The sequence below is a fragment of the Tachypleus tridentatus genome, chromosome 1, assembly GCF_004210375.1.
Source record: "Tachypleus tridentatus isolate NWPU-2018 chromosome 1, ASM421037v1, whole genome shotgun sequence".
NCBI classification, from domain to species: domain Eukaryota; kingdom Metazoa; phylum Arthropoda; class Merostomata; order Xiphosura; family Limulidae; genus Tachypleus; species Tachypleus tridentatus.
In genome coordinates, this window is record NC_134825.1 from 61,188,175 (window position 1) to 61,215,660 (window position 27,486).

The 27,486-nt window shown below is 35.6% G+C and overlaps 1 protein-coding gene across 7 annotated transcripts in view; it reads left to right on the forward strand.

The window, feature by feature from the left end:
• Positions 1-3,994: 3,994 nt before the first annotated feature.
• Positions 3,995-27,486, forward strand: part of TppII (Tripeptidyl-peptidase II) — a 136,845-nt gene continuing 113,353 nt past the window's right edge. For 6 of the 7 annotated variants that reach the window (XR_013027949.1, XR_013027950.1, XM_076500235.1 and 3 more), the window contains exons 1-4: positions 4,008-4,191; positions 5,900-6,028; positions 21,536-21,631; positions 25,524-25,628. Coding sequence is in view for 5 of the 7 variants with exons in the window: in XM_076500235.1 (XP_076356350.1) it covers positions 4,030-4,191; positions 5,900-6,028; positions 21,536-21,631; positions 25,524-25,628 (492 nt within the window). In the remaining 2 variants the exon portion in view is untranslated. Of the gene's footprint in view, positions 4,192-5,899; positions 6,029-21,535; positions 21,632-25,523; positions 25,629-27,486 lie in introns of all 7 variants that reach the window. The other variant, XM_076500244.1, reaches the window with a different exon arrangement.

Below are 27,486 nucleotides of genomic sequence, written 5' to 3' on the forward strand. Positions count from 1 at the left end.
TGACAATTTCTGCATTATGCTAATCCCAAGGTTTTAATGGCAAATTTATGGTAAGAACTAACTAACTTCATTCTGAGACGATCTATTCCTAAACACAGTCAAAGATTTGCCTTTCCTGTCACAGGTAATCCATCACCATCATTATTTGTCTAAAAGACATCTTTTGCTGCACTTCTTCAACTTCAGCAATCTCCAACTCGACGACTAGCTCCGACCCGTGCTCTACCAGTTTTCCAAAGCTGTAGCATCAGCATTTATGGCTAACAGTTCACTTTTATGGACATACTGAACCAATTATTGAAACTAACAACCCCGACTAACCACATGGCAAAGTAGTCACAGTTCACTTTATAATGACTCAACATTCTACATTCAAAGTAGATACATCGTTTCATTTTGTTCCAGGGTCATATTTAGATGGAAGCATCCTCAGCGTTGGCTGTGAGAAAAAAGCCTTGGAAGGACTAGGATGTTCTGTTCATTTGCTGGGCACCAATGCAGTTGTGCTGCAGCGAGCAGAGTAAGCGTTTTGTTTATCCTCTAGAAGGGTTAAGTGCTGAAAGTATCGGCAACATTTAAGGAGGAAATTAATCTTTTGCATGTGTAGGAAAACAGAGGCTAATAATGTATTTTAGAAAGTTAGAAACACTTCTAATAGAACTAGTAGTAGTTATTGCTATTAAGGCTATTGTTCCAGGGGATTCTTCCTGTCTATAGGATAGTCTGGGAGATAAATAAAGAGAAATTAATTATACGGTAAAACCTGTCTAAGGCGGAATCGCACGGGACCGAGTAAAATTTCCAACTGAGACAGCGAACATGCATTTCCTTAATTATATGTAATTCTTTATCTTAACACTATACATGCTTGACTCAAGGGAAGTAAGACGTTTGTGAATAAAGTTACTGTACTGTTTATGGTATATTTATTGGAATAAGAACAAAAGTAGACATTCAAAATATCCATAAGTACACAAAATCTCAATCAAATTTATTTGAAGAAAGAGTCCAGTTTTAACTGTTTCGTTTTTTAATGGGCTTTCTCATTCGGTTAAAAGAGAAAGCCAAATCTACGGCCTTTTCATGAAGTTCATTTTCCCCCTTTATTTTTGCATACAATTTGATAGCTTTGTTTGTTTTTGAATTTCGCATAAAGCTACTCGAGGGCTATCTGTGCTAGCCGTCCCTAATTTAGTAGTGTAAGACAAGAGGGAAGGCAGCTAGACATCACCACCCACCGCCAACTCTTGGGCTACTCTTTTACTAACGAATAGTGGGATTGACCGTCACATTATAACGTCCCCATGGCTGAAAAAGCGAGCATGTTTGGCGCGACGGGGATGCGAACCCGCGACCCTCAGATTACGAGTCGCACGCCTTAACACGCTTGGCTATGCTGGGCCCAATTTGATAGCTTTGATGTAACTTAACACTTGCGATGAAGTAGAAATTTCTATTTCCTCACTATCTTTTCATTTTGTTCATCTTCTGAATCTCTCACACTCTTACCGTCTTGCGATTCTATTATAGTTTTTTACCAATTTCATCAGTTTCTGTTAAAACATTCTTGTCAATTTTCACAAAACTTTCCGCGTTCACAAAATTATCCACATTAATCTTCTCAATAAGTGTTTCGGTTTCACTAGAATCGTCATAACAAACAACTTCTCCACAATCTCCGCCATTATCAAGAATAAAACCACAGTTTCGAAAGCACTTTATCACACATTCACCTTTTACGCATTTGATTGAATGACTTAAAAATGCAATTGCATTTAACACGTTAATTTGCATGGTCATTTTAGATGCTCTCTGTAAGTTATCCATGTTTGCAATAAGATGCTGAAGCATCAGTTTTCTGTATTTCAATTTTATACACTGTATAATTCCCAATGATGACGAGAAAACTCACTTGTAGAGAAAAATATATGTGTAAAAACGGCTGGTTTGGGTTGAGAAAATTTTTATGTAGAGGAGCGAACAACGTTTCGACTTTCTTCGGTCATCGTCAGGTTCACAAAGAAAGAAAGAGGTTACTGACCGATGACTGAACACATGTTTGAAAGAAGCTGTGTAACTGAGTGTAGAAATGTAGAAGGCGTGCTTACATAAAAGGCGCTCCTATACATAAAATTTTTCTCAACCCAAACCAGCCGTTTTTACATATATACTGTATAATTCCATTATCTAGTGGCTGTAGAACGGATGTTGTACATGGAGGTAGAAAGACTAAACAAACATTTGAAAGTTGAACTTTTGGATGACAAGTTCTATCATCTGGAAAAAGTAGAATATTCCTATTTTCTTGTTCCATTCTTTTATTTAATTTGTTCAAAAATTCCTCGAATGTAGCACTTATCATCCACGCTTTATTATTCGCTTTCCATTCCACAGGAAATTGATTCTTCCTTAAGTTTTTGAAACAGCACGGATTTTCACTTTTACCTATTACCCATGGTTTCTTTAGTTTTCCATCAGCAAATGCGACCAAAAGTACAGTCAATCGTTCTTTTCTATAGCGACCTCCGGAATAATGACGACATAAAAAAGAACAGATTATATTTAACCAGTACTTACTGTAACAAAATGTCCGTTTGTAAGGACTATTAAGTTATATATATGGAACCTTAAATTAAGTTCAGAGAGTGGAAATGGCAAGAATAATTAAGATGAAGACAAAGTAAGAGGTAGATAGTAGTGTAGTGTGGTAATGAGGTACAAAGACAGTATTAATGGTAAACTAAATTATTATAATTGTAAAACTAAAAGTATAAATTTATGTTGTGGTTACATAACTATATTTTTAAATTTCCTTGCGTTCTGTGGATTTATCCCATCACTCTAACGGAATTCAAGTTAATCCGAAAATACCTCAATACAACTACTAACAGACAAAGGACAGTAATGTTAGACATGGTTATTCCAATTAAATACTTTAATATTAATTGTTTAATCTTCTTAGTCAAATTGATAACTAGTATTTAACTAATGTCAGTACTTACACAACATTTTTTTTTTACATTTTCATCACGGATATAATCAGATAACTAATGCTTATTTTTCTTCTACATTTGTAAATTTAGTGATGGAAACTTAGCTTGTCGATTCGTTACTCAAAGCGATTTTCTGATTGGTCGATTCGTATATGGAGAATAAATGAAAAATGTTTCAATTGGTTAAAGAAAACTGACGATCAATTCAAACAAAATACCATTTTCGTTTATATATGGGTCAGGCATGGCCAGGTGAGTTAAAGCGTTCGACTCGTAAGCTGAGAGTCGCGGGTTCGAATCGCCGTCGCACCAAACATGCCTGCCCTTTCAGCCCTGGGAGCGTTATAATGTGACGGTAAATCCCACCATTTGTTGGTAAAAGAGTAGCCCAAGAGTTGGCGTTGGGTGGTGATGACTAGCTGCCTTCTGTCTTGTCTTACACTGCTAAATTAGGGACGGCTAGCGCAGATAGCCCTCGTGTAGCTTTTTGCGAAATTCAAAAAACAAACTAAACAAACCGTATGTATATATATATATATATACCGGTAATATGCTGTAGAAACTATGCATGAAAACAGTTTCTGTGATTATAACGATTATTTTAGTACTGAAAAATGTTCAATTTTTCAGAAGTCTTTCATAACTATAACTAACACCATTTTTAACATAACAACCTACTTATAATTTACAGTGCTGCATCTGTTGTTGAGTCTGAAATCACAAATGAAAAGAAATATAAAATAAATCACCTATACCTTGAGGAACTTTTTTATCATTAAACTGTTGTGCGGTTTCCAAATGGTTCGCTAGCTTTCGGTGTTTAAATTTTAACTTAAAAATACGCTGTAAACATAAAACAATACATTCTCAGAAGAAATATTTTAAAGTATCGATAATTTGGTAACTACTTTTCTCATAAATGATACTATTAATTAATCAAAAAATGGTTTCAGCTTACATAATACTCTGTTTTTATTATTTGCTTCTTTATTAAACAATCGTTCATACCTTCCCCGCTAGAGTTGAGTGTGTGAAAATGGCAGCTGATTTTGTAGATGATTTTCCTATTTGGGGACTATTACCAAAGAGAGAAACTGGTGTTTCAGCGTTTCTCAGTAAGTACCCAGAATATGATGGACGAGGTGTTATAATTGCTATTCTTGATTCTGGAATCGATCCAGGTGCATCTGGTTTACAGGTAATTTATTACAATATAGTAAAAATATTCTGTATGTGACACTACTCAGTACAGTTAGTGTACTCTCTCAGTCGCACACTTAACAGTCTTATGTCTCTTTCGGTTTCACTCTTAGATCACTCATTTTTTGACCCTAGTCTTTGTGTAGCTTGTACTGCCTTAAATGTACTACTGCTTGTAGTAGTAGAGCTGATAAATACATCTTTTCAACCCAGTTTTCTCTACTGCTGGTAGTGATAGTGTGTAATATTGCTCAGTTATTGCACCGTCACTGATTTTAACTACTAATTTTCTGGCTGTTTTATAGATAGTTATACTGTAGCTTAAGTTACGTGCTATTATATTTTGAATCATGAGAAAGGCGGTAGATATTTCCATTTAACATTAATTTATTGCTAAATTTAATAGGGAATTAGTCTTTAGAAACTGAAAATAGTACAAGCCCTGACTTACCAATTGTGTCATTGGACTGATGCATTTTTCCACTCAAAAATCAGTTACACCTCTGAAAAATAATGTTAAATATACCCATTCATAGGAATCAGTAGATTCTATCTCATTATTTGAAATTTTTATGTAATTTTTAAAATTTGCTCACTGTTTATTCATTCAACAGTATGTTATAAGAATTTAAAAGAAAATAATGGCTGCACATTTACTCAACATTGTTCATGAGGTATTTCAACTAAAGTGTATTTTCTTTGGTACTCAGAGCTAAAGAAATAAAACATTGATAACAATCAGTCAGTCTCTTGACATTTTCTAAATGTTTGAAAGCTTTTGCAGTAAACTTTATTGAGTGAGTTATTTGATTATCTGCCAGTGTTTACATGTTTTTCTGGAAGAATGGTTATGAACAACTGTGGTCATGAACTGAATTAGACATGGTTTTATGTCTGAAGACAAACCCAACATGATAGTTATTAGGGTAAAAAACCAGACTAAAGATAAACTGACAGTGAATATAGATCAGCCAAGGATGGAAACTCTGTCAAATTGTTAAGAGAATGATAAATCATTTGAGAAAACTTTGTGTTTTGAAGATAAATAGATATTCAGTCTTATGCCAATAAATACTAATGTTTTAAGGTTTGAAAAGAACAATTATTTAAAACTGTCATCTAATTGTTTCATATGGGCTCTCCATTTTTCTTCTGGGCCTATCAAAAGTTTACTTGGAAGGTTCTAGAGCTGTAATATTACTGCTATTTTAACCGTAATATTACTGTTATTGGTGTTGTGCATTACTTTTATAAGTGTTATTTATTTCTGAAATTCAGAATTATTTAGTTGTATAAAAAACATTCATATTTTAACTGTATGTATTTCGACTGCTGCTGAAAGTTTCGTACATTTGCTTTGAATCTGTAAGCAGAAGATAATGTTTTCCTTTTGGTATACAACACTGCATTTAAAAATTAAAAATAGCCAGTTTACAGTAAAAAAAACATGCAAATAAAACAGCTTATGGAAAAATTACATGACACTAAAAATATGCAAAATTAATGCATAATTAAAATCTTCTAGGTAAAATTAGATGCTCAGACAATACTTTAAATGCATAATAGGAAAGTGTAAAACATGTTGGTTAATAAGATGTTACCTTTCTATGTTACGTTCAAATATAATTGTTTAATTTGTTGTTGTTATTATAAATGAATAAAATAAAATTAAAATTTTGTTATGTAATTTAACATTATTACTTCAGAAAACAAGCCATGGAGAAGCAAAGATCATTGATATGGTAGATGCCAGTGGAGCTGGAGATGTGAAAACTTCAACTATTGTAGAGGCTAAGGATGGAGAAATTGAAGGTATTACTGGTAGAAAATTAAAAGTAAGTTTTTAGTATTTTAAAAACTATTTTTGATAAACTAGTAGTCAGATCTTGCAATTATCTCAAGTCTCATTTTTATAAGGTGTTCTAATAGAAGTAAGTTAAATGTTTTACTTCAAGTCTCTACCATAACTTCAGAGGGCACCAGCAAATAGTTGCTAGTTATTTTCTCATGCTGGAAGATTCAGGAGTACTATTAGCAACAACAACATTAATCTTCTCTAAAATAATTGTAATTGTATCTTAATTAATCGTTTCATGTATTAAAGGCTGATAAATATATACTTATCGTATTTATGCCATATTTTCTTTTTAATATTATCAAATATTAAAACTCTTTTCAATTACATGCAACAATGTTTTTAATTAGCTTATAAAAGTTAAAACATGTTTGATTTTAACAGAACTTGGTATTTCAGAAATGTTACTTCTCAACACAACAACAAGCTATTATTTCACACTACTGCCTTAAGAATTTTTGGAAAAACTGCAAGCCTTGAAAGAAGCTCCCATGTAGTAATGTGTAATGTGCCAACCAATCATGGAGCAACCTTTCAAAATAATATGGTTCTATACTAGTAAGAGAAGTACAAGTTCTTCATGTGCAATAATTCCTATGAGCACTAGCAGTTAAAGTAAAGCTCATTTTTTCCCTGCCAATGTTTTGTTCACACTTAGAAATTTTCCTAGAAATTAACAATATTTCTGTGGTTATTATTTTAAATGTTCATTACCATTCCTATTGTGGATTCTTTTTCTTTAGTTTTCTTGAGTACAAGAAAAAAGATGCCAACAAATTTTATATATTTCAGTTATAACTTTGATTTAAAGTATTTTCTTTTTAATTTTGTCTTATCAAATTTGTAATTTGAAGACATGTACTATTGTTTGTGATAAGGTTTCTTTTGTAGTATTAGTTCCCATTGTTTGAACAAAGCGTATGTTTTGGCATGTACTATTCAGTGACCTGTTTCTATATCACTGACATATCAGTCCAGTTTTATTTCTATGGAAAAGAAAAGTCAGCTTAGGGAATTGTGTGCATCATGCATCCATATTTCTACATTTATAACATTCTTCAACAGGAGTCAACCAGTACTGATATGATGAGTATATATGCTCTGATAGTTAATATTTCCAACATTGTGCATTAACAGGTTTGTCCATTCTGATCTCTTATCCAGGATTCTTGTTTTTCTGTTTCTGTTATTTCAGCTGAGCCTGCCCTATCTTTTAATGAATTTCATTATTGATGATTCTGTGTATACTTTTGTCTCTTGTTCTCTCTTTCTGACACAGATCAGGTAATCCTACCTTCATTTTTTACTGCTTTGATTACACACGTCTTTTGTTTACTCATTATTCATTTGTTTTTTGCTGAATCTCAGGCCATTTTGTTGCATGAGCATCCATTACTTGAGTTTTTTTAACATTATAATATCCTCATTTTTTTCTTTTTCTCTCTTCATTTATTTGTTTTCATCTCTTTTTTAACCATCTTCACTTTCTGTCCATGCTTCACTTTATTCTTCATGGCTTCATTACTTGCATATAGCTGTTTTCTACTTTATCCTCAATTTCTTCCATTTTGTTGTAATTAACATGGATTCTGTGTTTCTGCAAATTATTTTGTAAGGATGCATTACATTGTGGCATTCACTTTCCTCAGTCTTCTCTCTTGGACCTTTACATTGCACCCTTTCTATGTGTTGAGATCTTTTGTGTGTGTGTGTGGTGATTCTTATATTTTGGAATGCTCAGCTGTTGCAGATCATCAGTAGTTACCTCTATTTACTTTGATTTTCTATTTTTTTTAGATCAGTGTGCTCCATTAGGTTTCTCATTCTCTTTAGCTTTGTGAAGTGGCCTTCTCTTCTATTCCTAGCTCTGTTTTTACCATCCAACATTCTTTGCTTATCTCTTTTACTCTGTACACTATGAACTATCTTTTCAGCAGATTACTGGGTCAGTCAGGTGCTTTCCTGTAAGGTTTTCCTTGTTTTTATACTCTTTATTTCCCCTGGACATTTTCTCAACCCCATTCTGCAGTTTTACTCCTGTCTTTTTGTTAATCCTAAAAGACAGGTGTTTGGTGTTCTGTAATTAGATCTGTCCAATTTGAACTAACTTTGGTTCAAGATTGTTAGTTTTGTAACTTTTCGGTGGGTACTCTCCCAGGATGTGATTAACCTGGATCAAGATCTGAGATGCTTTCTCCACTTCCCAATTTATCTGTTTGCACTTTGGATCATTTGGTTTATCATAGTGGTTGAACATTCAATTCACAACCTATCCTCTCAAGTTGGATACATTTTCCATGCATTTGGTGGCCTTTCATATGGAGGATACATTACTGAGGCATATTGTTTCTCATCTAATATGGTTTTGGATATTATTTTGTGGTAGATGGTTTGACTCTCTAATTCCATCTTGACCCTCACCTTTATCTTACTCATTTGAGGGTCTTTCTAACTTCATATGCCAAACAGGCTTAGACTACTCCTCTATGCCTTTGAGACATAGAGCTTTTAATACCAAAATTCTTACATCTCTTAAATTTTCTGCATGAAAGCATTTGTCTCTTTTGGGAACTCACTCTTCTCTTTCATCCCTTGTTTGGACATGCCAATATATATCCATTTTGGTGGATCCTGTTCCTTCATTGTAGGTATATCCAGTGATCTACTGTATTCCTTTTAACTCTTGCTGTCATGGTAGCTCTCTTGATCTCATATGGACCCAGACATCCTTCTTCCTTCCACCTCATCCAGACTTGCATTTGTTTATCACCACTTACACATCATTGGTCAGTTTGAGAGCTTTTAATGATTGCACATATGTTTTCATATCTGTGGTGAGCTTGGCACAAGGGCACATTGTGTTACTTTGTGCCTGACTATAACAAAGCCTACAAATTAAATGTGTCAACCAATATTTGTTTAGATGAGTTGCAGTTCTGGACACTAGATCCATTTCCAAAATGTACCTCTGCTGACAATATAGGTGTTTCTCGGTCTCCTTGGTTTTCACTCTTTGCACATCTAAGCATTGAACATTCTTGCTATGGTCTTTTATACCCCACTTGAATGCTCTTGGCAAATTTTAATTTTCAAAATTTTCCACTAACTTCAGTACATTTCTTGGAACTGTATATAAACACCACATTTGGTTATTGTAATTATTTTTTGTAACAAAATATTCTGCATGGGTTTCTATAAAAAGAAGTGTTGTGATTATTCCCAATTTGCATTGTGACTTTGAATGTGGTTGATATTTCTACTGTGATGTTTTCATTTATATTAATGATTACTTAATGTAAAAAATTGTATCAATGCATGTATATTTCTGAGTAGAGGTTTCTACTATGGAGTCAAACCAGACCTCTTTTCTTGTAACTCTGTTATGTGGTGTTTGTTGACACCCAGGGGAGGAATCAACAAACAGTTCAGGTTGTCCTTGACATGTTATGTTGTGAGATGGAGACAAATATGAAGACCAAGGGTCTCTCTTGGGAGTTCTGAAGTGGCTTTTACAAATGATCTGGGACCACCTGGTGAGAATTGAGACATGTTTTCTCCAGCTCTTTCATTTACTAGGTCAGCCACAACAGAGGATAATTTTGGTTGCCACTTCTAGCCCCTTTACTTCATTTTGTTACTTGGGTTTATTAGGTTATGGGTTTTCCTTGATTTTAACTGACTTTACTCCTTTCTTACTGGCAGAAAGGAAGACAAGTGACTGCTTAATTCTTCTTCTTTCTTCTGATTTTGCTGTTCCTGCTGGGAGATCTAAATCAGTTACTTGATGGGACAGCAATGTCTTGTCTTCTGCATTGATTGAAACAACATGCTTTCTTTGGTTTATCACCACTAGGAGGAGGTATATTTCGATTCTCAAAAGATAGATCCCTTTTGGACCTGTGGGGTGCTGGATTGGAATCTGTGTTCAATTTAAACAGATACAGTTATCTTGGATTCGTCTTACTCTTGTGACTGTTCTGAGGTATTTATCTTCAATCTAGCTTTTGTCTGAGGCTTATCAACATTCCCTTCGTCAACTTGAGGATGAGTTTAGGTCTTTTGACTTCTACTTCAGTCTGATTATCTTCTTCTGTTGATTCTCTGGTTTTCTGGCTGGTTTATTATTGGGATTTATTAGGAAGAGATGCTTTGTTAGAAAGTGTTCATTTACTGTCTTCTGCTCTCAGATAGTTATGGGAAGTTTCTTTTCTCTGTCCCATGTTTTTTATAATGTTTAAAAATGTTGGAATGTTAAATTGATACAGCTCGTTTATATTCTTCTTTATTGTCAATGGCTTCATGCCTTTCTTCAACATCAATTGGTAATTTAAGAATGTTGGCTTGTTATGTTTCCTGACCCCTCCTTTGGTTTCCCATAATAGAGTTTGTCCTTATGTTTAAGGACCTTTGGCTTGAGCATACCAACTAAAATGGCATTGGTGACTGTCCCATGTGTAGGGGGGATCAGTGGGAGCATGATTACATCACTTTCTGGACATCTGAGGTTATTTCATCCTATTCTGACTTTAGGGTTGATCATTCAGTTTTACATCACTTCTGCCTTTGTTTGCACAATCAGAGGGATATGTTATTCCCTTTTTCCCATTCTTTATTGTTTCTCAATTCATTAATCTTGCCCTTCTCCTCAGGATCCCTTGTCATGCCAGCACAGGGCAGAGGCAATCCAGGACCTTCTTGTGCAACAGGCTATGGAACCAGCTCTATCAGTTTTGATAGGTTTTTATTTCCACATGTTTGTGGTTCCCAAAAAGCCTGGGGACTGGGATCCTGGCATCGATTTGTCTCATCTCATTCAGTGTGCTCACATTCTCCACTTCACCATGGAGACATACTGTTCTCTTTTGTGAGCATTTTCACCTCGCTTTTGGATGACCAATTGGATGTTTCCAATTATACCTATACATTTGTGTAGCAGAGAATTTTCATTCATATCTTCAGTTTGTCCTTTGAGGAGTTGTGTATCAGCAGCTTATGACATTACCTATTGTCCTGGCATTGGCATCATACATGATTTGTTATTTAGTTTGCTGTTTTGCTTGACATGCTCATGCCTTGGGCCCACCCTTTCATCTTTGAATAGATGACTGGCTCTTTCTTGTTTATTCTGAACATAATTTGGCCAGTCACATACAACAGCTTCTAATCAAAGCTGTGTGAGGTTGACTGGTTGATCAATTTGGATATATTCTTCCTTTGTCACATTGAACACCTCATTGATTTGGATGATTTCTTCAACACAGGCCTCAATTGGGCCCAACCTTCTTGTATCTGGCTGAATTCTATAGAATATTCTATTTGGGAAGCCCTATTTCTTCCCTCACTTTCTGCTCACAAGGTTCTATCACTTTGGGGGATGAGAACTTTATGATCCTTTTTATACCCTTAGGCATGGCCATATTTAGTATCTTCAATGAGCCCTTTATGATCAATGTAACCTTGCACGAGATCACTTGGATGTTTTTAGCATCAATCCCTTTTCTCTTGTAGATGTTGTTGGTTGGACAAGGCTCACACATCCATGATACTCTCTTTTTCTTCTTTGTGTTCAGATTTACATTTGTTCACAAATGCATCCCTTCAGTGCTGGGGATTCTTAGGTGAATCACCAGGAGGTTATGGGTCGTTGGTCTGTCAGAGAGTGTTTTTGAACTTGTGGTTGTTTGTTGGGCTTTGGATAATTTTTTTCATCTTGCCAGCAATCATTTCATTACAATTAATTCTATCTGTAGTGGCTTATGTCAATCATCAAGGGGTCACCAGGTCCATACACCTGTGCTCTCACACTCTGCATCTCCTTTATTAGGTTCAAATAAACATCACATTTGTTTGGTGTACCTGGTGCTTTCAATCTCATAGCTGATTATCTTTCCTGACTAGATTGGGCTTACTTCATGAAATGGTTCCTCCATTCTACCTTCATTCAGTGGCTTTGTCTGCATATTGATGCCTTTATCACTGTTCTCAATCCCAAATTCCCTTGTGTTTTGTCCCTGGTACCCCACCATTGAACCTTGGTTGTATATGCTTTCAGCCAAGATTGGTGTTATCAGTTCCTTTATTTTTATCCTCCCATACATTTACTTCATTGGGTAATCTTCCTCATCCACATTACTCCATGCACAGTCGTTCTGATTGATTCTTACTGACTTATTCAGCCATGGTTTCATTGCTTGTTTCATCTGCAAGTGGTTTCTCCCCTTTCCTCACATCATGACATGCTTTTCCAACCATAGTCACCAGTGCTCCATCTCATACCTTTCATTCTCTGTCTTCATGCCTGCTATTGTCATGTTCTTGGAAAGGAGTTCCAGTTTCTGGTACAGAGTTGCTTCACACATGTTGCCCATCGTATTTGCCTTTTTTTTCTTTGGTAGTATATTAATGCAAGTGAAGCATTTTTTGTTTGTGGACTTTGATTTGGGAATTCTGGGCTTCTCACCAAATAGTTGCCTGTATCTCTGAGTTTCTCAAATGGCTTTTCGAGAGAGGTTCTTTATGCCCTTTCTTTACTTTTTCTTAGAACCACTCTCTACATGTTCCTTGTTTCACCTGTTCTTCAAGACATGTCCTCCAAATCTTGGCCTGCAGATGGCATAGATAAGATTACTTTACCCTTAATGTCACCTAGACCTTGTATTATCTCATCTACCTTATCCTTTATCTAGATCATTCCTTTCTTAACAAGACCTTTGATGATTGAGAAGGTCAGTTCTCTTTTCCCCTTATCTCTTTTTCTATCCTCTATTTCTTACCTCTACCCTTGTCCTGATCTTCTGTCCATGCTTGCTCCCTCATTGCTACATTTCTCACATGGCTTTCAGCTTTCTTCCAGGGTTCTCATTCCCACCTCATCGTCCCTTGGCAACTTTCTTCATCCCAGGATTTTCCCCTGGTTACCTTGACCACTTCCCCTCAATGTGGATTCCTGTACGTGGTGAGGGGACCTTCTAGGGAAGGTTCTGTTCATTCATTGTACCTTCTCTTGGATCTGAGCATCCACCCACAGGTTTGCCGTGTATGGTAATCTGTGAAGGGGAAGAGAGAATCCTGGTGGTTGAGGGGTCCAACCCTGACACACCACTTTGGCCTTGAATTCTGGGTTATAAACCTTTGCACCTCCAACGTTTGTAATTGTCTTTACAATATGCTTCAAAACTTCGTTATTTACCAAAGCATCCCACCTGTGGTTGTGTTTTTCTTCTTCTTTGGGCCATATGTTTTGAGAACAGATGGTCTGCCATTGCTCCTTTTGGCCTTTGTATCCAAGCATAGTTGGATGAATTGGGTCTGTCCTTGGATAATGTTGCTGTGTCCACTGGTCAGCCCCTCCCACCTTGACTTATTACAGTCCCCAAATGTGACCTTTCTTTAAGTCATCTGAGAAAAGCAGATACTCCGAATTGGAAGTACTCTCTTTTATTTGTTGAACATACTTCGAACCATCCTTTCATTCCTATTTATACAGATGGTTCAAAATCAGGTAACTGTGTGAGCTCTGCTATGGTTTAATCAGTGATGACGAGAAACCCACTTGTTGAGAAAATTTATATGCAAAAGAAAACACTTAATAGAAAAGCTGAACAACGATGACCGAAGAAGGTCGAAACGTTGTTCGCTTTTCTATGTAAAAGTGTTTTCTCAGCCCAAACGAGCCGTTTTTGCATATAAATTTTCTGCTATGGTTTGTTGCTGTTTGGTGGTTGTGTGCAGGATCCCTACTACAGCTTTTGCATTCACTGCTGAACTGTACACTATTTCTCTTGCCCTGGATCACGTAGAAGCTAAGCAGTATTCAAACTGCATTATTTATACTGACTCGCTTAGTTCTCTACTGGTCCTGGAATTGCTTTACGTTGGTTTATAACCTGTTCTCACAGATATTAAAAACTGACTGGCCCATTTCTCTTTAACATCTTCTTCTATCCATTTTTTCTGGATACTGGGCTCTGTTTGTATTTGCAGGAATGAGCTCATAGACACCACAGCTAAAGCTTTCTGCTCTGGCACTATCATGGCTGTGCCTGTTCTATACATGGACTATGGTCCTGTATTCAAGGCTCAGCTCCATGGCAGCTGGCAGTTGACTTGGAGTGAGAAACACGAAAATAAGCTTTTCCAAATAAAACCCTGTATTGGACTTTGGCTCTCCTGCTTCTGTAAGGATTGAAAAGAGGAAGTTATAACTAGACAATGCATTGGTCACAGTGTTTTAACTCATTGATTTCTTTTATTTGGGACTGATGCACCAATGTGTTGTCTGTGTGACACTCAGGTCACAATCACATTTTACTGTCTTGCCATCATTACAACTCTCAAGGATGGCACAATTTTAAACATGTTTTGTCCATTGGTTTACCTTACTCCTGATGCTAGACAGTGTCACTGGTGATGGTGACACTGTCCACCTCACAAATGTTTTCAGTTTTTAAAGGCTCTTGACCTTTTTAACACTATTTAAGTTTGTAATTCATTAATTAGATTTTTTTTAATGTGATTCCTTTTTGAAATACAACTAGTTCGATTTGAAGTTAGGAAATGGCTGTAACACTAAATAATTCAAAACCAGGACTGCAAAGGCCAACTTGAGGTGTCTAATGCTGATGTTTGAACTTACCTGTTAATCGTCCTGGTGAGTTATAATAATTAAAATTATACTACAGAAAGTCTTTTAAAAGTTCTATTACCTTACTTTCTGAAAATGGCCGTGACGTCAAATAATTCAAAACCAGGACTGGAAAGGTTAACTTCAGGTGACTAATGCTGATGTTTGAACTTACCTGTTAGTCATCTTGGTGAGTTATGATAATTAGCCATGCAACAGAAAGTCTTGTAAAATTAGTATTACTGTAGTTTCTCTCTCACTGTTGTACACTAGATATAAAAATTGTATTTCATGCTGTTTATGTTTTTAATTGAAAAATTAAACTTTGTCTCGTTTTACCTTGATTCCTTTTTATGAAGTTTAATACTTTTACTTTACTTTCAACTTTTTACGGCATGTTTGGTACAGATAGCCAAGTTGTTTTGCTCCATAAAATGCCAAACCAACCAACCAACTAGATTCCAGATGACACATTCCTGGTTTCGTGGCATTACGCCACCATGTGAGTTCTTGGAGTCTTCTGATAGGATTCCTCTGGACTCTAGGACTTGAGATGAAGATTATATGGGTCTGCATCCTACCTTTGCAAGGATGTTGGTACCTAGGACAAGAGGTTTGGGATGTAATTGACTTTGCTGAGTGTTGTGCCCAAGTCATTCCACACCTGTGGGCATTTCATTTCTTACTTCTGGCATGAGATTGAGTGATTATGCTTCTTTTATGTCTCTCTGTTGCACATTTTTTCACATATAAATTTGTTCTTTTCCTGACTATTTCTCTTTTTATGATGAAGAGATACCTAGCTCCTATGTTTTGAGGGACCCTTCCTCACATTTTCTGATATATTTCTCTCAGCTAAGGGGTATCCTTTGGATGCTTCTTGGGGATATGCCTATGCTTCCCGTGTCAGTCCTTCCTCCAATTCAAAGTAGGATTCAAATTAATCTTGTGAACAGAGGGAGAGTACAGTATTGCAACTTATAATTTGTCTAATTATAAATGTATTTCTGATAGGTACTTCTTTCTTTTCACACTTTTTTCCCACTTTATTCTGGTGCTCACGTCTTCTGCCAAACTTTAAAGGAATGGTATTGTAGTGGCACTTATAGGAAGTTTTGTCATGTGATAATAGTGCTCTTCAATTGATGGAGAGGTGGCACATAGTGATTTACATGAGTGATGTGTTAGAACTTTGAATTCCAACAGAAGGTTGAAGGCTTGTGGCATGCATTAAAAAAGACTACAAAGAGTGCAGTGCAAAATGAGAAAAGCTAATCTTGTGAGGGGAGAGAAGTACTTATTAGAAAAACATTTTCATTTTGGAAAGTTATAACTTCCACTTCTTTTATATTTGGTCACCTCTGTTGAGACAACCTTGATCAGACATTTTCCATCTTCATGCCTGGAAATTATACATTCGTTTGCCTAACATAATGGTTCGACTTTTAAGGTTTCTCTTTGTTTCACCAAATCTCTCAGTAGACCAAGTATGGCTTTCTACCTATGGAAATGGCATACTTGTCATCACTGGAGTATTAAAAGTTTCTACCTCATCTCATTTTATGATAGTTACTTGATAGTAGTCTTGCTTCATCTATGGTGGCTTGCTATATGGCATCCTTATCCACTGTGTTTTGGTATTCTAAATATTGGAAGGTTTTTGACTTTCCAGTATTATTAGGTCTACTTAAATCATTTCACATTCTTTGACCAAAATGACCTTTTCAGTTACTGAATTGAAATGTTACAGTTGTTTCATATGCATTGCCCCATTCTCCTTTTGAGCCCTTAGCTTTGTGTTTTTTTGTTTCACCTTTCTCTTAAATTGTATTTTTGGTTGTTGTTGGCTTGTGGATGTCATCAGCAAGAGTTATTTGCAATCCATGTGTAGCAGATGTCTTATAATTCCACATGTGTCTTGTTTTATTCCAATAGGTCTTTTCTTCCCAAGACTCTGGCAGCCAGGGAAGAGGAAAGATCCTTCTTACCAATCCATTTGCCCACCATTTCTCACCTTTATGATCAATTTGATCTTGATCATTTGTTATATCCTGTTAGGGCCCTCACATGTTATGTGGCTCATACCAACTCATCATGGAGTGCCACTCATGGACTATGATGAGCAGTGCTGGATCAAAACAGTCTTAGGACCTAGGTACCTTCTCTTCATAGGCACTACCAGCCATACAAGTTAAACCAAAAGTTACATAAATTTTTATAGATGTATAAATTATAAATAATGGTTTGAAAATTAAGTATTTATATGCGTGCAATGTATATTTGCTGTTTGTGTGCTAATACACTGCAGTTAAATATTGGCTATACATTTATGGGAATGTGGTACACAAACCAATGTGTATGTACAAAACTATATTGTATAAACAAAAAAAGTAATTAAGTTTTTACATTAAAATGTGTATTTCATGTTTTTATGCTTATTATTTTTTGTCCCTCTAAGATTAACTTTTAAGAAAATTCCTTCACTGGTACAGCAGTAAGTTTATGAGTTAAAACACTAAAAGCAATTTCCAGTTGCAGGAGTGGTGGACAGAGGGTTCACTTTTGGGGTGTTTGAGTGTGTGACCTCCTACACAGGTCTCTGGACATTTTGTTCCAGATTCCAGTACTAGTGATATCAACTTTTTCAGGAGCCTACTCATAATTTTGGTTTAGATTTGACATTATGCTACCCGATTTTGGTGTGCACGACCCTTCTCCTTGATCAGTGTTGGTTTCCTATGTTGTTCAAGAGAGAATGTCCACTATTTCCTCATAATTCCAAACACGAAGTGGTCCCATCTTAGGTCCTTGGTTGAACACATTTGTTCCACGCCTTCTCCATAATTCTGGAGGCAAGTGAAATTTACCTTGCCCACACGGTTGAAGAGTGAGGATGAGTTCTGTTTCTTCTGGTTGGATACAGCAAGGAAGATTCCATTGTTTCAAACCTGGGATGTTGCCTTTTTGACTTAATTTTTTTGTCATTCTGGTGGCTTGGAATACATCACTCGATTGCCATGGGCTGGGATTCACTCAGGGAATAAAGGGATGGCCCTTTATTTCCAACCCTGAGTAGTGGAACATCTGTAATCTGGTTGTGGCCTGATCTTTAGTTAAAATAAATTGTGTAAAATTTCACCCACAATACAGTAATAAAGTTTTACATGAAGTGCATATTTGTTCCGGATGCAGTGCAGTTTCCCATCTATGGTTTCAGTCTTCTTTTGGCACATCCATAATATATGCAGATGCTTTCTGTATGGATAATGCCTTCACTGGCCCTTCTACTTTATCATTGTGGGATTCTAGCTACAAGTGTGATAAGGAGCATGCATATTTTGGAAGTTAATATTTACTTAAATTGAAAATGTATTTCCAGTAACACTTATTTCCATTCACACACACTTGCCCTTCCTCACCACTAAGAGCTGGTTTTAGATAAGAGATTGCAGACTGAGTGCATCTCAAAAAAGTGATAACATTACCTGAATGAGGTACTTGTATATAACATCGGAATAAAAGGTGCATTGACATTCATGTCATGAAATAAATGTTGTGAAGGGTAAGTGAGTGGGTTATGAAAGGTAGGAGCAAGTGAGAAAAAAACAACAGACCAGTGCTTAGATGAGCAAAGAAAGAAACCCTGGCAGTCGAGTAATAGCTGTGAGTGTGTGGGAGATGAGTGTTATTGGAAATACATTTTTGGTTTAAGAAAATACTAACTTGGCATACCAGTATTTTTTTCAAATACAAATGTTTCACTTACTATATGTTACATACGTTTATAATTTATTACTGTTTACTTATAAATGCTTAATGCTTCCTTAATTTTTGTTGAAACTTATAACAATAAGGGAATAAAGGGCATTGGGAATATTTTTCTTTCTCAAAATTTGCATTTAGCAGGAGAGTGGAGAAAGTGTTAAACCCATCTGCTTTTGCTCTGTGAAATATGGTTTTCTGCAAAAATACTTTCAGCAATTAGGATATATTTTTTCACATTGTAGGTGAAAAAGGCCTGCATCTGCTGTGGTTGTCTTTAGTTGTGATAATTCATATCATAGTCTGTCTTCATGGGACTTGATGTAGATTTGATTATTCCTGTTCAATTCAAGCACATCTTTAGCATTCTCTTTCAAGCAAATTTCTCTTTCCGTTTTTTTCTAGTAGAGAATGGGGAGAAATCTTGCTTCCAAGATTGAAGATGCCAGGGAAGTGTATACTAAGAACTCTCCATTGTGACAGTGTAATCCTACTGTATAAGACTTTGTGAATACATTCCTTAGTTTGAATGTGTTGTACAGGACTCACTACATTATGAACCAAGTTATTTCCAGTGGCTAGTCCAGCCAGATAGGTCTTGTGTTCTCCTTGAAATGTAGGTCTGGGATATTTTCTCCTGCATTTAATTATTCTGGTAAATATTTCATGTAATTGTTTCTGTAGTAAGGAATGGCCTAATTACCTACTTATGCTCAGCCAACCATCTGTGAGAGAATGACTGGTTAAGTAACCTTACATTATGCTCACTTTTTGATACTTTATGATCACAAGAAAGATTATTTTGACAATATATTTTATTTTGTCTTCTGTTTTGGGTGAAAAATATTCCCTGCTTGAAATGGATGCTGTCTTCCATCTCCTACTGGGTGATGCCTCACAAGACTATCTCCTTTCCTCATTTGTGATACTGTTTTTCTATAAAGAAACTCATCTTTGTAATTTATTTATCTGCACCAGTCCCTCCACCATTTTCATTTGGGTATTTTAACTGTTCATTGTGCATAGAAGTAATGTTTCTGAAGTTAACATATTCCTTTTCTGAAAATGTATTACGGATAGATACTAACCTCTTTGCACAGCCTTCTACACTTCTTCCCCTTTTGTGGTGTATTTTCTCTATTTTGTCAAGAAAAAGCCTTTTCAAATGTTTGTGATCACAAGGGATACTGCACATGGAGGACATGTTACCTTTCTATTGGTGGAAAGCTGTAATTTAATGAGTACATCATAGATTGGTGCAGTGTGCATTATTACTTTTAGGGGTGGGAACTTTGTTCAAGGCTTGTGGCTTGCAAAAAAAAATCTAATGTAATAAATATAAATTATGCTTGTTTTTCATGCTAGAATGAATACATACTATAACACAAAAATACAAATGTTTAGTCTTAGTAGCTTAAGTCTCATAACATTGTATATTTACATATATATTAATTATTTTGTATTATATTGGGCTTCTAGTCATGTCTAGCTAACATTGCATATCTTGCATTGGCATGGTGTGTATGCACTCCTTTTATGTATCCAGCAATATAAAACTGACCTTTAATCTTCCTTGTGTTGGCTGTGTTTTAGTGGACTAGTATTTTGTAATATAAAGTCACACTTCAATTATTATACATTATATACATGCATATAGATAATTTTAATAATTTATTTCTAAATAGTAATAATTTTTCTTAAACTATAGAACAGTAAATCAAGAAGTAAAGCAAACAGTTATCTCTTTTTGCTATGATCTTTGTACTTGGATGCTGCTGGGCATAGGTTGCTAAGCCTTCTAAAATTTTGCACAAGGAGGATATCAAAAAAAAATTGTTTAGGTTTTATATATACAGTTGAATGACCAAAAAAAATCATAAATAACTACACAGATACCATACAGTTCCACCATAATTTATTAAGCTTAATAACTAAGATGTATTTAGATTTTAAAAAATATGAAACTGTGAACAGACTAAAGACACAACCTACCTCCTTGAAATTTTGCATCAAAAGGATATGGTAGCCCTTTCAAATATTAAAATGGTTGAGAAAACAACTCTGGGGATATTTTAAGTTGTTGATTGGTTACTTACATGTCATACACTGTAGTAAGAGTTTATAAGGGACTATTTCAAAAACTGGACAGAGTTGAATGGGGCCATATTTCAGCAAAATAAAAAAGATATGAGGTTCTTATTTTATATTCTAGCTTGTCAGTATTAGTAACTTGAGTTCCTAATTTGTACAAAATTGTAGACAGTATTTTGATATCACAAACATCTAATTTTAAACAGTGCTGCTTTCAACATATCACATGTCTCACTAAAATCTATATTTAGATGTGTTCTTTTAATATTTACTTTTCAATAAGGAAATTAACTCGTATATAATATTAAAGTTTGAATCATAATCTACAACTTGATTCCAAATTTATTGACATAAATTGATAAAATAATTTAATAAAATTTTGAATGGAAGTTAACAAACATGGTCTTTGACCCGTGACTTGTAGCAAAAAGTTTGAAGCTGTATTGATGTTTTAAAGTAAGATTCTATGAAACTTGAGAATATATACTTGCATACTTCTTTTAGTTCCTCCTTTGGCTTAAAAATCTGAAATACTAACCAACATTTGATAGTGTTAAATTTTGAGCTTGGCTTACATACGAATGTATCTTTGAATCTCTCCCACTTTAAATTTGTTTAAATTGTTGGTTATGTACGGGTCTGTATTCCTTTCAAGACAAAATGAAATTTTTATCATTTTAACTTGTCATAATTTTTATATAATTGATATTTTGTTACAACAACAAGAAAGCCTTTTTGGGATTGTTACTGTACAACCTACAATAAAAAGCACAAATAACTAATTTGATGTAGCTAATTATATAGCAAAGTGTTAGCAGGAGTGTTTGAGAAGATTGTCCTTCTCTTCTCAGTCATAAGGAAAAAGTTTTAAGTTTTGCTAAAATAATTCTAAAATGTAATTATGACTGCTGCACTGATTTTGTGTAATTTAAACACATTGATGGTAGACATAGCTGTTGAATTTCTTTAATTTTACAAAAAGGTAAAGTAACATTTGAAATATTTATTTAGATTCCAGATTCATGGCACAATCCTGGTGGAAAATATCATATTGGAGTAAAAAATGGCTATGAACTGTATCCAAAAGTTCTAAAGGAAAGAATTCAGGTAAATATTTAAAAAATTATATATCTCTCTGATAGTTCTTTTTTTTTTTAGTTTTCATGATTTATACTTTTAACAAATATTTTTCAGACTTGTTAATAAGTGTAAGGGAAAGTCAAGAAGTAATTATTGACCTAGGAAGGTCAAAATGTTGTTCTCTCCTTATCAGGAAAAGTGTTAATACCCATACCAGCTGTTTTGAGATGTATTTGTAAGGGAAAGTGTAAACTAAACCTCGTTTTGTCTGTTTGGGCCTGAAAAATATCCTTTGTTTCTGATTGCCTGATCTTGAAGTTTTCTCAATGCTAACTCTGACTGACCCTAATGCAGAATTCCCTTTGGTTAATATTTTTATTTTCATTAAATTATTGCACAATTTTGCTACCATATGGTGAAAAATGATAAATTGTGTCTCTGATTGGTATGGTGTGTTAATGCTCTGAACCAATTATCTCTCTCAACATGTTCATTTTAATTGATTGGCCATGTGACCACTTGTACTTTTTATAGATACTATTAACTTTCAACATAGTAAATTTATTTTAATGAGTCTTTTATACACAGAAAACAGATTTAAAATTAAGTATTTTTACAAAAGCTTTGTCCATAAATATGTCATAATTTTTTAGCAGTTTAAGTACAAAGTGATTTTTATGTTAACATTAAAAAATACTTCAAATACAGTGATTACTTATTTTTATTTAGTGCTGCCATCTCTATAAAAACTTTTAATTTACACATGCCACAAGTCTTCTCCATTCCCTGTTGGAATTGAAAGATTCTAATATGTCTCACATGTAAATCGTCCTGCATCACTTCTTAACCAATAGGAACATGAGATGCTCATGTTATGTATGCAGCACCCTCTACTTCTCTCTACCAAACTGTCACTAATTGTTTGGCAGAAACTGAGTTCAGATGCCTTTCTTGTTTTCCAGTTTCAACTCTAAGTGGTTTACTTTAGTTTCACTTACACTTCATTTAATTTTCACTGGTTTTTCACTTTCATTCAACTGTGGGGAGAATAAGAGATATATGGACAACCTCTATTTTCCTCCTGCTGACACTCTTCTTCCTGTGCTTTTCGAGAGAGACACCCTCTTCCCTGGAGTTTGAATTATCGTACCACATTTTGTGTGAGGATTCTGTTTTACTTTACCTCCATTTGGGTCTGTTGACTTGTACTCTTTGTTTCATCAATCCATTGTACTGTGTTTTTTTCCACTTCTGGCCTGCAGGCATTACTGATATTTGATATATATCAGATATCAGCTATAGATGTTCCTTGTACACCATATCACCCATCATATTTTCTTCTTTTTATGGATTATTCCTTTCTCCACACTACTTCAGCACCCTGAGAGGGTAACTCCTCCTTTGCACCCATTTTTTTTCCTGCTATCCTCATTTTATTTTCATCCTGATTCATATATATTTCTTTGTCCAGTGTGTGCACTTTTTTTGTATTGCCTGCACAGATTCCTTCAGGGGTTCCCATCCTTGGTAACCATTTTCCTCTCAGGATTTTTCTCCCTTTTCCCTTACCAATTAGGTTCATTGTTTCATCCAATTGGCTTTTTCCTCTTGTTTCTTTCCCATCTTCCATGGTACCTCAGACAACAACCACCTTTTCCTTTGCTTCTCAGTCTGGTTGGCCTGTGGAGGAAATTCTGTGCATCCTCAGGGTAATGCATACCACTTCATATTCAGTGTGGCTATGACACTGGGTAAGTTTTTATTAATGTTTTCTTTTCTTGCAGGAGCCCTTTTTCTTCAGCATATAATAGGAAACAAAGCATTTTTGTTTAGGCCTTAGCATATGGTCATCTTTATGGATGTGATGCAGATAATTTACTTTTAGAAGTAGTATATGTTATACAAAAGTTAAATGAAATTATAAGGATTGCAATCATGATTCCACAATGAAAGTTAATGAGAATCATATTTTTGTTTTCAAGTTTTTGAATAAGCAGTTTGTTAGCATCTTATTAAACACAGTTTCAAGACAAAGTTTGTATATGTTTTGAATTAAATGAGTGGGAATCTGAAGTTTGTAATGATTTTGTTCTTAAACTTTGTGACATGTAAAGATATTATAATATCTATTGATAACACTATGTAACACAAATTTTGTTCCTGGATAGTATGTGTTATTTCTTAATTGCTTATGTTGTAAAAGTACAGAAAATGGCAATTATTCCCTTCAAACTTTGCTTCTGTGACCTGGATAATGAAATTTAGAAATTAACCTATTTTCTATGTAAAAATGGGCAAATTTGCACATTTTCATTTACATAAGGTCTGAATAAAACAACATATGAATGAAGATTTACATGTATTTATACTAAAATTATGCAAAAATGTTTAGAAATAAGTAGTTGTTTGAGATTTGCGACTTTAATGTAAATCTCTTTTGTGTATGTGCCCCAAAATGTAGTCTCCCATCATCTTTTCATTATATGCTCCTTGGTAATGGTGTTAAGTCCAGTATATCTTGGTAGAAGCACTTGCCTTGCTCCTCTGAGTATACTCTCATGTTCTTGAATTTATCAAGATGAGTGTCAAGGATATGGACTTTCAGGGACATCATACAGCCCATTTTGCTATAGTTGTTCACCAGAGTCTCAACCAGTTCCACATAATTTTTGGCCTTGTGATTGCCCAAGAAGCCCTGAACCACTGTGACAAAGCTGCTGCAAGCTCTTTTTTTTTCCTACTGAGCTTCTTGGGGAATTCTGTGCACTCCAGGATCTTCTTTACATGTGGTCCAATGAAGACACCAGCTTTGACCTTTGCCTCAGACAGCTTAGGGAAGAAGTCTCGAAGGTACTTGAAGGTTGCAGACTCCTCATCAAGAGCTGTGACAAATTGTTTCATGAGACTCAATTTTATGTGCAATGATGGGAACAACACCTTCTGGAGGTCTACTAATGGCTCACATTTGACATTGTGCCTCCTCACAGAGAACTCAGTCCATTGTGGTCAGTGCTTCCTGTTGTAGTGTGCTGCAGTGTTCCTGCTGTTCCAAAGGCAAAAAGACAACAGGGAACTTGGTAAAGTCTTCTTGAAAACCCATCAGGAATGCCACCATTTTGAAGTCTCCAAAAATCTCCCAACCATACTCATCATACTTCAAGGCTTCTAGCAAGGTCTTAATGCTGTTGTATTCCTCTTTGAGGGGCACTGAAAGAGTCAGGGAAAGAGACAGATACTTATTCTTGTTATGGAGCAGTACAGCTTTGAGACTTCTGGATGAGCTATCAATGAAGAGGTGCCATTTGTTTGGGTTACAGGCAATTACAATTGCCTCGCACATACTGGATACATTGTGGCAGAAGCAGGACCCCTTTTGACGAATGAAGAAGCTTGAAAAATGTCAGTTACGCTTTCTCTGACTTGCAACTTGCACTTGAAAATTCTTGTAAGTTCTACAACATTCCAGAAAGTTCTTGAAAATTCTTGTAAGTTCGAGAAAATTCTCTATTAGATACTCAGCACTGAATCTACCTGTAATGTTCAGGAAAATGGGTAAATTTGAAAATTTCATTACCCAGGTCACAAAAGCAAAGTTTGAAGAGGAAAATAAGTCTTTTCCATTTACTTTAGGCATAAGCAATTTGGGAAATAACACTTTCTGCCCAAGAACAAGAAAAAGTAAAAAATCTTGTTACATAGTGTAGCTGATGAAACAAAACACTAAACATTAAGTATTATTAATAATTTGATCACATAAGTGAAATTTTAGGAGCTTGTTTTTAAATGCACTGTTGTGGTGACTTGTTTATAAGAAATGGAGTTGATTTTATATATATATGTAATTTCTAAATTGTAAAGATTTTTCTCTCACTAATTGCATGAGAGTATATTTGATTTATGTACATGGTCAATCTTACAGAGTGGCTGGAAAGAAAATGAATGGGACCCCAATCATAAACTCGTTCAAGCAGAAGCAATAAGATGTTTGCAAGAGTTTGATAATAAACACCCAGATTCTTCTCAGGTATTGATCAAATATTTAAGTTATTTTTGTATCCAAGCAAGAGGTATGCTATTTATTTTCATAGATTTGAGATTAATTTCATGTAACTTCTTTCTGTAAAATTGTTAAAGTAAGTGGTTCATGAAGTGTTTTTAATCTAGTCTTTCCCCTCGATGTGAATTTCTGTATGTGGTGAGGGGACCTCCCAGGGAAGGTTCTGTTCTTTCAGTTTACCTTCTCTGGGATCTAAACATCCACCCATGTGTTTGCTGTGCATGGCGACCTGTGAAGGGGAGGAGAGGATCCCAAATTCCCTTGTGTTTTGTCCCTGGTACCCCACCATTAAACCTTGGTTGTATATGCTTTCAGCCAAGATTGGTGTTATCAGTTCCTTTATTTTTATCCTCCCATACATTTACTTCATTGGGTAATTTTCCTCTTCCACATTACTCCATGTACAGTCCTTCTGATTGATCCTTACTGACTTACTCAGCCATGGTTTCATTGCTTGTTTCATCTGCAAGTGGTATCTCCCCTTCCCTTGCATTGTGACATGCTTTACCAACCCTAGTCACCAGTGCTCCATCCCATATCTTTCATCCTCTGTCTTCATGCCTGCTATTGTCATGTTCTTGGAAAGGAGTTCCAGTTTCTAGTACAGAGTTGCTTCACACATGTTGCCCATCGTATTTGCCTTTTTTTTCTTTGGTAGTATATTAATGCAAGTGAAGCATTTTTTGTTTGTGGACTTTGATTTGGGAATTCTGGGCTTCTCACCAAATAGTTGCCTGTATCTCTGAGTTTCTCAAATGGCTTTTTGAGAGAGGTTCTTTATGCCCTTTCTTTACTTTTTCTTTGAACAACTCTCTACGTGTTCCTTGTTTCACCTGTTCTTCAAGACATGTCCTCCTATTCTTGGCCTGCAGATGGCATATATAAGATTATTTTACCCTTAATGTCCCCTAGACCTTGTATCATCTCAGCTACCTTATCCTTTATCAGGATCATTCCTTTCTTAACAAGATCTTTGATGATTGAGGTCAGTTTTCTTTTCCCCATCACTTTTTCTATCCTCTATTTCTTACCTCTACTCTTGTCCTGATCTGGATAGACTTCTTTCTCTTGTCCATGTTCCCTCATTATTACATTTCTAACACGGCTTTCAGCTTTCTTCCAGGGTTCTCATTCCAACCTCATCATCCCTTGGCAACTTTCCTCTTCCCAGGATTTTCCCCTAGTTACCTTGACCACTTCCCCTCAATGTGGATTCCTGTACATGGTGAGGGGACCTTCCAGGGAAGGTTCTGTTCATTCAGTTTACCTCCTCTGGGATGTGAGCATCCACCCACGTGTTTGCCGTGCATGGTAATCTGTGAAGGGGAAGAGAGAATCCTGGTGGTTGAGGGGTCCAACCCTGACACACCACTTTGGCCTTGAATTCCTGTAGACAGGTAACCTTGGGGTGGCCCCCTTGGGTCAGTTGGCTAGCCCACTTTTCTAGGGTCAACCAAGTACTGGACATTGTATCTGATGCTGGTGTTTGGGTATAGTGCTCATGAAACTGGCATTGCTGCAGTGTCCTTGTTTGACATTGTAGTGCATCCCCTTGTAGGGTTCCATGGTGGGTGGGATCAGTAGGCACTGAAATTTCCTGTTGTACCTCATTTTCTTATATTGCACTCACTTTCAGACAAACCTTTAGGGCAAATGCTTCCCTTTTTCATTCAGAAAGGACTAGAGGGACTTACTGGCTCTCCAAAGTCAGTAAAGAAGCTTTGATCTGGGGACATCCACATCTCAACACAGTGAACACCTGTTGCATTCAAAGGCAGTTGGGGATATAGCTATTGATTAATGGAGTTAATGTTGAGAGGGATTT